Below are 12,025 nucleotides of genomic sequence, written 5' to 3'. Positions count from 1 at the left end.
GGAAGCTCAAAGGGAGTTCATATCAGCGGAAATAATGGCTATTAATCAAAAAGCAGCCTGCTTACCACCAAAGTAGGAGCCGTCTGACAGTTTGGTCTCCTTGCTTCCTTTGGTTAGCACGCTGACCACGCCGTGTTGGATGAAGTACATCTTTTTGCCGATAGTGCCCTCTCGAATGATGTAGTCCCCGGGCTGGAACACTTCAAATTTGAGCTTGGTAAGCATGGAGGTGACAAAGTTGGGGTCGGCATTGGCAAACAGCGGCATTGAGGCCACCAATTTCCGGCAGTTAAAGTTGATGATTTCCTACCAGACGGAGAAAACAACAATGATTGACAAAAGGCAATGACCTCACAAAGCTTCTCGAATGAAAGGATATTAGAGGAAACAATGACATTTGTTGTTCCTTCCCTGAGATCCTCCATCACTGCTGCTGTAAAGGTAAAATGTCAGCAAATGTGAAGTGAACCGTGGGGAATGCCAAGCAGCGGGCGAGCTTATTTTCCATATGGCGGGTGTGCGGCATTATCCACGTCCCCAGATGACACCGGTTGCCATACCTCTCGTAGAGGCTCGTTCAGCTCCCCCAGGATGTTCTCCTCGTCGAACATCTTGCCCTGGTAGCGGTGCTCGTAGTAGTCGTGGATTCTCTGCCTCATGTCAGCCGGCAGCTTGTGGAAGGACATGTACTGCTCCACTTGCTTGTACTGGGGACACACCCAGACAGACAAAAATCAGGCCAACTGAGAGGACACCAATACATGTCTCAGAGTATTGATGGGGTTCAAAATGTCACAGTCGCTGTTGTAGTGGGTGTGGTACACATTGTAGTTCATAAAGTTTGGTTAGTGTGGTCGATGGTGTATAAGACAAAGTTGTGGTTGATATAGATTAATAATGCGTGTCTGTGACTGTAAAGTATCCTTGAGACTTTTGAAAGGTGCTTGAAATAAAATATATTATTATTATTATTATTATTATTATTATTATTATTATTATTATTATTATTATTATTATGTGCCCAAAGTCAATGTACTGTGGATTTGGGGTTAGTGTAGTGGTTCAATAAATAGTAGTGAATGCCGGTTTTACTATTAGGGTCAATATCTTGTAGTGGTTGTTAAGCTATATTCAGTGTGAAGTAGGTTAATGTCATGGGATGGGTTCAGTATATGGTGGTTCTGGCAGTGGGTGAAGTTTCGTTCGTATCAAAGGTAGTGGTTGGGTTTGGTATCTTTCACTAATGAGTTCAGCAGGCCGCGTTCAATACATTTAAGCACTTTCGAGTGGGATTTAGTTACTGTAGTTGCAGAGTATGTGGGGTTGGTTCTGAATTGTTCGATCATATGGTGGGCTTTGTACAAAATGCAGTAACTGAGGTTCAGTGATGGTTGGGCTCTGCCTAGATTGCCCTTTTTCACAGATTCTGTTCTGCAGCCGAAGCGTTGAAGGGTTCCGCTTTGGTGGCCTCAGTATAGTATCTCTGCTTTTTTCAGATGATGTGGTTCTGTTGGGGCCTTCAAGCGGGGCTCTCCAAATCTCACTGGAGCGTTTCGCAGCCGAATGTGAAGCGGTTGGGGATGAGAATCAGTGCCTCCAAATCTGAGATCTCAGTCGGAAAAGGGGAGATGTTGCCCCAAGTGGAGTTTAAGTATCTGGTTGACTTGTTCACGAATGATGGTAGGAGGGAGCGAGATATCGACAGGCGGATGGGTGCAGCGTCTGATGTGGACTATGTAATGTTTATCATAAAAAAAATGAAGGGGTTACTATGCAGTAGGGTTGATACAATAATGTATTTGAATGTGAAGTAAAAAAGGCATGTCTTACTTGAAAAGAATCACCACTCAAGCATTAAAATGATACAGAACTATTTTTAAAACAGTTCACGTAACCTAGTTCAGCTGGCATCAAACACAAAGCTGTTCAAACAGCACACACACCAGAAGACATATCACAGCGTCTGTCTGTCACAGGTGCTGTTAGTCTTTATGGTGTTTCTTCAAAACAAAAGTGTGACAGTGTGTGTACGGGAGAAGCCGAGATGCACATTAAAGTGTGTCGCGGATCCCCTCAAGGAATAATAACAGGTAGCATCCTTGACCCTCAGCCAAAGAAAGATACCCAAAAAAGAAAAGACAATTCTGCATGCATAAGATAATGCTCAAGGTTCGCTTTGACCAGCGAAAATGTCTCCATTGAACTGCTCGGCTGTCCTCATGTAGCTCACTCCCAATTATATTCTCACCAATGATCTACAAAGGACATTTTCTTGCCCGCACAAACCTAACATCATTCAATATACCCAATATATTAATTAAAATACAATCTATTACCGTGTGCTTATTTCATTCATTTTTTTCTCAATATAATGTTTCTTTTAATTACCGTATTTTCCGGTGTATAAGGCGCACCCTAAAGTGTGCTGAGGGAAAAAAAACACTGTCCATAGCGTCACAAAGTATGTAGAAAGCAGCGACAAAAATGTGTCTTAAAGGACAACTGACACCATTTTTTGTTTCCTAACTGACACCAGAAAAATGTTTTATAGCATCAAAATACCCAAAACACGCAGGCTGATATTTTTTGTCAAATGCAAAACACCAAGAAAAATGCCTTATAGTGTCCCAAAACTGCCACAAAATGAGCTCGGAACTGGGCAGATTCAGAAAGTCCCGCCCCCTTGTTCGTGACGTCACTATTGGTCACACACTGCCTTGCTCCAGAATCAAAACAATGGCTTCAGAGAGTTCAGATTCGGAGAAGATGCTTTCTTGTTATTCAACCAGTTATGAATATTATTCAAATAGTTCTGGAGGAAAGCATAATGTTTGCAATCGATTAAAGAAGTAAAAGGGTGTTCCTTATACTCCGGTTTGCCTTATACACCGGAAAATACAGTACATGAAAACACCTTCAATGGCATTTTCGGGGTTCTCTCCTTGCTTACATCTATATCTGATGACCATTCATACTTTGAATAAAATACCGTTCCTGGAAAAATGTTCATCAAGGCTCAATGGAGGACTCCTCCATTGGAGGAGTGTGAGAAAATTAACAATTGCCCCCAACATCTTTCTACAGATGCACAACGGAGCGCAATGCAGTCATGTCTGGGAACTGCAGTGTACAGAACAGGAAGGCTATGTGAAGTGTCATTAAAACTGCACAACACATCTGTGGAACAGCCTTCACACTATTTCGCCACATACAGCATTTGACAGCCGTGCCACAAAGAGGGCACAAAACATTCTCAGAGATGATTCAAACTTTTCCTATCTGGCAACAAGACGAAAGAAAAAGATTCTATGCAACAGCATCAAATTTTCTAAACGTCGTCACAATCTGTCAAACATACTGTGCAATATTTCTCTCATGTAACCCTGCTCACTTGCTCATCTGATCAAGCGTGCACATCGCTTCTTTGAGCAAGACAATCGCAAGACTCATTTTTCATATGTGAATACTAGAATTACCTGCCAGCAGTCCAGACCTGTCTTCCATTGGAAATGTGTGTGGGATTAAGAAGATGTAAAATTTTCGACAAAAATTGAGACCTCAGACTCTAAAACAACACCAACTGCATGAGGGATGCAAATTTGATCGCAACTCTGATTTGTATCAAGGCTGCATTGTAGCGGCGGCAGTCTATGAAAGCACAACGAGCGATGCAAACAAGTAAATGTACAAGAGACATTGTAAATGAAATACTTCATAGATATGACGAATGAATGGGCTATGTCACCGGGGTAATTTATTTTACTGATGTGACGATGAAAGGAAAATTACAAGGCGCTGTGGGGGAAAAAAACAACAAGAATATCAGGCATCCGATTGACTGCCAGAGTATCGAATGTGAGGCTTCAAAGGCAGAGTTTATTATATTTTCATTCACATTCACGACAATATACCGTCTAAATCCATTTACCCTTGGCTTTCATCTTACAACACAAGACAATGTCCCAGTGCTTTTCTCATTCAAATCCTACCGAGTGCACGCCACTGACCAAGTATGTTAATCAGAAGCCTGACAGATGTAAAGAAAGCGACCTATGAGCTGAGTCGATGATTTCCTCCCTGACAGGAAATGAGTTTATGGCGGTTCCTGCTCGGACATTCCACTTGGACAAATCTACGAATGAGATGGGAACATTCAACGGGATACGCCATAATAGACACTCAATATTTGTCAGGCACTACATAATGTTACAACAAAGAACTTTCTTACGTATAAAACACATTGAAAACATACTTTTTAGATTGAAAATAGCGGACCTTGAGTGTCATACGGCTTTGTTTTGGTATTGCTGTGTGCATGCGGATAGTAATACATACAGTATGCAGTAGTCCGTACTCTTATTTTTTTTTTAAGCTACTGCGAGCTCGGTCGGTCCACATTGTCTCATTTTATACTATGTATGAACACAATGGACATTTTTGTTTGTGCTGTATCAAACTTTCTATAAATGTATAACAGTAAGCAATGAATCCATCTAATAAGTAAATAATAATTTTGGAGTGATAGATAATTGCATCTGCATTGAGTACTAATGTTATTTTTGTATTTTATGTTGCACAAAGAATATTTGGTAAAAATTAAACATTTTGGGGAAAAAGGCTTTTTTAATGGGAAATAATTTTCAACAACTCATTATTCTATCAGATTAAATTTAAATAGCATTTCAATGAACCATTTGTAGAAAAGGAAAATGATTAAATAACTTTTGTCATTGTCACTCGAATTCCAGGACACACAGAATATTCAGTTTTAGGACTACATAAACATTCAGTGCAGCGTAAGAAACCTTGGAGTCTCATCTTTCATCAGAAAGAATGAGTTAATTCCAAAATGATATGGGTGTGGAGTTATATGAGCTTGAAATGAAGGTGGCTGTCCAAAATACAAAACTATACATACATATTGGTTTATATGGCGCTTTAACAACGACTGAAACCGGAACAAAGTGGTAACAATAAAAAAAAGGGAACTGCTGCCACCTTCTGGTAGGGGAAAACATTGCCAGAGGTCTGGCCAGCGCTTTATCAGCACCCAAACAAGGAAAAAAAAAACAGCACTGAACAAATTTTGCAATGGCGCTATACGTCATATTTTTCAATTCAATTCCTGAATAAATTCGTGAATGGCAGTGAATGAGTTAACTGCTTGGTGGGACAGATATAAGAATGGAGAAACCCTGAAAAGAATGGGATAGCCCTCAAACACCTATTGTCCCACCGCCCATGTTTGAGAGCACGCTGAGCCACAAATGCTTCGCTTTCGTTTGCTTGTTACCCACCCCCAGGAAGCATGTATAATTGCCAAGTGTTAATTGGATATTCAAATGGGAGGGGCAGAATGTCCAATTTCAAGTGAAGCCGCTCGGGACCGTCATGCCTCAACATGCCAATTGATGGACGGCGTCCCTCTTGGAAGGGAAATTAACTCCAGCGCCATCCAACATCGAGTCAGTATATCGCACGTGAAACCTCTGCTGCGAAAAGTGTCAGTCAAAGGAAAAGTCATTTCCCATTATTTTACATGTTCGTGTTGGGTATTCCACTGTCTTGGACAGTCTGTTTCCACAGCGCACAGAATTGGCAAGCCGCATGTATTTTTAGCTGAGTGAAAACGAACCTAATAATGCTATTTTTTTCATCTCAGTTGGGGCCACACTTCAATCTCACCCCCTCCCTTTTTAGTATTTTGTGTGATTGTCGGGCTCTCTTACTTTGTGGAACAGTTAACAGGCTGCCTGATTCCTATTTAAGAGCCCATTTAAGCCGGCTTGCTCGCTTCTGACGGCGCGGGCATTTATCTCTCTGTGCCATATTGTAATAGAATTCTATTCAGGAAAGATTATACCGTCGCTTTCTGATGATAATTTTTTTACCATCTTTGAGAGCAGAGCATCTTTTTCCTCTTTGTCTCCTCACTCTTTCCAATGTGAAGAGCGACCATCTTCTTCCATAGCCAACTTTCTCTTTTGTGTTCAGATGTCCCAGACAGAAAGATGTAAAACTTTTTGGGGGAAATTTTACTCATTTGCAAAACAAATTATCTGGAAGATGCCCCCTCCTTTTTTTCCCTGTTCCTTATTTTCCATCTTAGCGCTTTGTTCCAGCTTCAGCTGTTGTTAAAGCAAATATGTATGCATTGCATTGTATTTTGGACAGCCACCCTCATTTCCAGCTCATATAACTCCAGTTCCATATAATTTTTCTCTGATGAAAGAACACAGTCTAAGATTTCTTACACTGTATTGAATGTTTACGCTGTACTAAATCTCAATATTCTGTGGGTCCACGAATTCAAGTGACAATGACAAAAACCCTGGCACTTGCGTAGACATTTTTGCACGTCTGGCAGTGAATGAGTGAAAAGAAATGCTGATGCACTTGATTAAATTTTGACACCGACTACACTCTGCCCTTCTGTCAGAGACTGTGGACATAGACTCGAACCAAGAAAGATTGTCTTTTTACTGCCGGCAGGAGACTCAGTCATTCATGACAGACGGCTGAATTCTGCAGCCCTCTGCCAAGCTATTTATTGAGAGTATATGCAAATTAAAGTGATACATTAGTAAAACATAGTTTTCTTGATTAGAATACCACACCTCTTGAGTTCTAAGCACGAACAGCTGTAAGCAATAAAACATTGTCTTTTCCATGAACTGATAAATTTGTAACCTGGCTAATGAGCGCTTCCTGTGAAGGAGTTTCATGTTCTAAATTACTCCTGTGATAAGGACTTTCCCAAGTCCTAAAATCTGTCCAAGGTCAGATCTCCTAGATCAGGGGTGTCAAAGTCATTTTTTGCCGCGGGCCACATTGTAGTTATGGTTTCCTCTCGAGGGCCGTTATGAATTTGGGGAACCCATTAGAATGTTTAAATCCCTTCAAATATTACGTATAGAGCACGAAGCAAATTAATGAATAACTCGTTTTCAAATCTGAAGTCAAGAATAATAACTTTTATTGTGGTTGACATCCAAAAATATGAAATTTTGCCCCAGATTTTAGCAATCATCATGGAATTTAACAAGTTTGATTTGCTTTCGCGGGCCGAAAAAAATGATGTGGCGGGCCGGATTTGGCCCGCGGGCCTTGACTTTGACACCTGTGTCCTAGATGAAGATGACAGTTTAACAAGCTGTGTCTGTTGACCTAAGATTGACCCCACGTTGTCTGTGCTTCAATTGTGTATTTGAGTCACATATGTTGACTAAGCATATAACAGCATGAAACTTTTAAATATGATAACTTTTTATTCTCCATCACCTTCACATGGCTTATTTGATAAGGTGATTGACCTTATCGCAATGAGTACTCGATGTTGTGTAGCTACGGAGGTTCGGATGCATGGATCAAAACAAAGTATAGAGTATAAATACCATAGCAATAATTATCATATATTTGTGTAACAAATATTTATGTTTTTTTTCTCTTTCGTATTAGAACACTTAAGAACATACATTGCAAAAAAAATGAATAATAAAGGAATTCTCCAAGACAATCTTGTGTAAGCTAGCCAGTTCAAACATATGTTTAGTTTGATGACACCAATATATACCTCACATTATCATTATCCAGCCTAAATGTGCTTTTAAGTACTTCACCTCGCCTGCGCGTCATTCTAATGCCTCTCCAAGTGTATATATACAGATCAACTCGGGTTTATGGGCGTTAGGGCTCCCCTTTAGCACGACTTTGCAAGTTCATTAAGATGCATGAAATGCTCATGACAGAATGCATTTTTATGGTCTTATGGCCAATTAAGGAAAAACATCCAACATCTAATACGCAAATTAAATTACCGGTGTGAATACATCTGTGATGATTACCGTGTTTTCTAGTTGATATTAGCTGTAGTTACTTTGCGTGATGTTTTTTGTTTTATTATCGTGAAGTAAACTCCTTTAACTCATTCACTGCCAGACATGTGGAAACATGTATCCAGTGCCAGCCTTTTTGTCGTGTCACACAAATTCCAGGACCTACAGTATATTGAGTTTTAGGACTACATAAACATTCAATACAGCGTTAGAATCCTTAGACTCTCTTCTTTCATCAGAAAAAAAGACTTAATTCCTAAATTATATGAGGCTTGAGTTATATGAGCTTGAAATGAAGGCAGCTGTCCAGAGTATAATGTAATACGTACATACATTTTGGTTTAACAACAGCTGAAGCTGGAACAAAACGCTGACATGGAAAAAAGGGAAATGCAGCCCCCTTTGTGGAAGATAAAAAACATTGCCAGACGTCTGGCCAGCGCTTTATTGGCACCCCAGCAAGAAAAACCAAAACCCCCAAAAATTTGCAAATGCCGCTCTGTCATTTTTTCAATTCACGAATCAATTTGTGAATGGCAGTGAATGAGTTACTTGGGAACCATTGTGTGAGTCCACTCTGTAAGATTTGTGAAATTCCACATATAAACTAACACTACTGTATTAAATTCTATAGTTTGCTGTTTTATATAGTAATTTACATCCATATTTAATGAGGAGTAGATTTAATTTTAGTTGATGCATATTTCAGGTATTTTTATGTACTTTTAAGCATTAAATTAATTACAGTGCATCGCTTTCCCATGCAAAATCCCTTCACTAGTCAATAACACGGCAGCGGCAAAGAATCCCTTGCAGTGCACAGCGGAGAGCGTCTTATCACCGAAGCATGCGAAAAAGATAACCGGAGAAGCCGCCATGTTAAAATTTAATTGCTTGCCGCAGAAATAACCTGTCTGCAGGCTGCGAGAGTGCAGCGGTGTTTTCAAGTGAGCAACGATGGGAATTCCTGAGGATCTTTAGGTAGAGGTGTGAATCCAGAAAATGAAAAAATATGGCTTCGGGAGGTAGATGGATAATACTGGAACACGACAGCAGAAAATTAATGATATTAACTCATTCACTGCCAGACGTGCAAAAATATATCCACACTCGTGCAAGGGTTTTTGTCATTGTCACTCCAGGACACACAGAATATTGAGTTTTAGGAATACATCAACATTTAATACAGCATAAGAAATGTAAAAGTTAATCCCTAAATTATATGGATCTGGAGTTATATGAGCTTGAAATGAGTGCGGCTGTCCAAAACATAATTCAATGCATCCATATTGGTTTACATAGCGCTTTAACAACAGCTGAAGCTGGAACAACCCGCTAACATGGAAAAAAGGGAAATTCCTCCCCCTTGTGGAAAAGAACAAACATTGCCAGAAGCCTTAGCCAGCGCTCCATCGGCATCCAAGCATGAAGAAAACAAAACCCAAACAAATTTGGGAATTCCGCTCTATATCATATTTTCAATTCCTGAATACATTTGTGAATGGCAGTGAATGAGTTAAAATTACGCCTCTAAAAAAATGTTTCTGTGCAACCCTAAAATCATTGTAATCCATACTTTGGTTCTTTTTCGATAATGGGATCATAATATTTATAATAGGAAAGTAGTAATTAATTAGTATTTTTTTCTGTATCGCTAACGTGTCATACACACCAAGGTCCTTAATGCCTGCAATACCGCTGCCCTATTGTGAGTCATATATACGTAAATACCATAATTGTTAAAAAAATATACGCACACCAATGATGAAAAAAAGCTTTTGATTTTACCTTGATTAAATGGTGTGATGAGTATAAGATCAGCAGACTTGTTATTTTTTTACTTTTCACAGCATGCCTTGGACCCATAAAGTGATTCGTTGTTTGTTTGTCTACACCAGGAAGGTACACCAAGAACACAAAATATTGAACCCATAACTTCCTCAAACTTAACAGCGAAAAAACTTAAATTCTCCTCGTTGGTACCAAATCCACCTTGAGCAAAGCTAACAGTTTCTCTCTCACTATTGACAATTCGACCGTTTCTCCTTCCCATCAGGTGAAAAGCCTAGGTTTCATCCTTGACAGCACACTATCTTTCCACTCCCATATAAATAACTTAACCCGGTCTGCGTACTTCCACCTACGCAATATCAATCGTCTTCGCCCGTCTCTCACTCCTCACACCACCGCTATCCTCGTTCATAGTCTTGTCACCTCCCGGATTGACTATTGCAATTCACTTCTCTTTGGTGTCCCTCAGAAACTTCTCCACAAACTTCTACTCGTCCAGAATTCTTCAGCCCGGATCATCACCAGAACCTCATCCTTTCACCACATTACCCCCGTCCTCCAATAGCTCCACTGGCTCCCGGTCAAATATAGAATCAACTTTAAAATTATTCTTTATACATTTAAAGCTATCCATAACGTTCCCCCCATACCTATCTGACCTTCTTCAAATTTCTATTCCCTCCCGTTCCCTCAGATACTCTTCCTCCCTCCACCTCTGTGTGCCCATCTCAGCACGATGGGTGACAGAGCCTTCAGCTGCTCTTCCCCCAAACTTTGGAACTCACTTACTCACAACATTCGGAACATTGATTCTCTTCCGACCTTCAAGTCCCATCTCAAAACATTTTCTGTGTAGCACTCTCTTTCTCGATTCTATTTATAATTGTCTTTTATTTATTGCATTCTATTTGTGATTGTATTTTATTTATTATCATACCTATGCTTGTCTGTGACTGTAAAGTGTCTTTGAGAGCTTTGAAAGGCGATTAAAATGTAATGTATTATTATTATTATTTCATACCAAGGTCAGTGGTCCAATTCCATTGGCCTGTTCTCCATTTTTAATCAGGATTCACAAAAATACCTCTTGGATTCCTCAAAGGAATACCTCAATACCTCTCGATTTAGCTACGTGTCACCATGTTACCTTTCGGATTGGTCGCATGAGTGAAGCAAGTCATCCTAGGGGTGAAGGTGTGAAGGTTAAGCATTTAACATATCCACTCTGAGCTACCTGAAAGTCCCATTACATCATCTAAGCTCTTGCACTCCCTCTCATCCACTGTCTTTGAATATAAGCGGGCGCCTCATCCGATGGAGGTCACCCTCCCATCTCTTGTCTCCCACGCGCCACAGACGGCGAGAAATGTGACAGGGCCGGCAGCTCAGCTCATTATCGCCCACGCTGGGTGCCTGTGGAAGGCAGCTTCAATGAGCCAGCTGTTGGGGCTTTCCTTCCCCTGCCACTGTGCTGAGGTGGGAATGCTGGGGTTCCTCGCTGCTTGCGATCTCCCACAATGAAAGATCATGGCTGCCTTGCAGAGCATCTTTCTCAAAACAGCCGATCCAACTTCAGGCCTTCACTGACAAAACTAAATGGTTGTGAGACAACGCGAGTGGTCCGATATTAATGTGACAGGCAGAAAGTGGCGCAGATGCGTGGTGTGATTTTTAAAACGGGAACATTTTTGACATGACAGTCAAGGTAGGATGAGAAACATTTTTGACTTTTGTAAAACTGTGAGCACAACCAAACTTAAAGGACAACCGACACCATTATAAGTGCCCGGTGTCCATCTTTTTTTTGGGCAACATGCAGTCAAATACGCGTGGTTCACTCTCCACTTCTGTGGGCGCCATGATCATAATGTCAACGCAGTCTTGCATCCTGATTGCTTCAATGGTACTTGACTTGATTGCCTCAGCACACAAGTGGGCTTTAATAATTTCTCTATGCCCCTTTCGACCATTTCATTGACTAGATGCTTTTTTGGGAAGTGAGTTAAAGATTTCACGACTATGAATGTATAAGGGTATACAAAGGAAGACTAAAAGAGGAAATAAGATATTTTCATAACAGCCTCAAACTCATTCCCTGCCATTCACGAATGTATTCTGGAATTGAAAATATGGCGCCATTCCCAATTTTTTTTCGGTTTTTGTTTTTTTTGTTTGGGCGATGATAAAGCGCTGGCCAAGGCTTCTAGCAATGTTTTTCCCCTCCACATGGGGGTCGCATTTCGCTTTTTTCCATGTTAGCACTTTGTTCCAGCTTTAGCTGTTGTTAAAGCGCTATATAAAGCAATACGTATGTATTGCATTATATTTTGGACAGCCACCCTCATTTCAAGCTCATATAACTTCAGACCCCTATAATTTAGTTCTTAACTCTTTCTTTC

General features: G+C 40.4%; 2 protein-coding genes across 3 annotated transcripts in view; one reads left to right on the top strand and one right to left on the bottom strand.

The window, feature by feature from the left end:
* Nucleotides 1-12,025, top strand: part of rec114 (REC114 meiotic recombination protein) — a 145,854-nt gene that overhangs the window by 53,589 nt on the left and 80,240 nt on the right. The window lies entirely within an intron of this gene.
* Nucleotides 1-12,025, bottom strand: part of hcn4 (hyperpolarization activated cyclic nucleotide-gated potassium channel 4) — a 95,272-nt gene that overhangs the window by 22,329 nt on the left and 60,918 nt on the right. The window contains exons 5-6 of the mRNA XM_088992955.1: nt 561-707; nt 66-306 (exon numbers count right to left, since the gene is read on the bottom strand). Of these exons, the coding sequence (XP_088849081.1) occupies nt 66-306; nt 561-707 (388 nt within the window). The remainder of the gene's footprint in view (nt 1-65; nt 307-560; nt 708-12,025) is intronic.

The sequence above is a fragment of the Hippocampus bargibanti genome, linkage group LG03 (assembly GCF_051943395.1).
Source record: "Hippocampus bargibanti isolate YZ-2025 linkage group LG03, ASM5194339v1, whole genome shotgun sequence".
Classification (NCBI taxonomy): domain Eukaryota; kingdom Metazoa; phylum Chordata; class Actinopteri; order Syngnathiformes; family Syngnathidae; genus Hippocampus; species Hippocampus bargibanti.
Note: the sequence above shows the minus strand (reverse complement) of the source record. Positions and strands in the feature narration are given on the sequence as shown.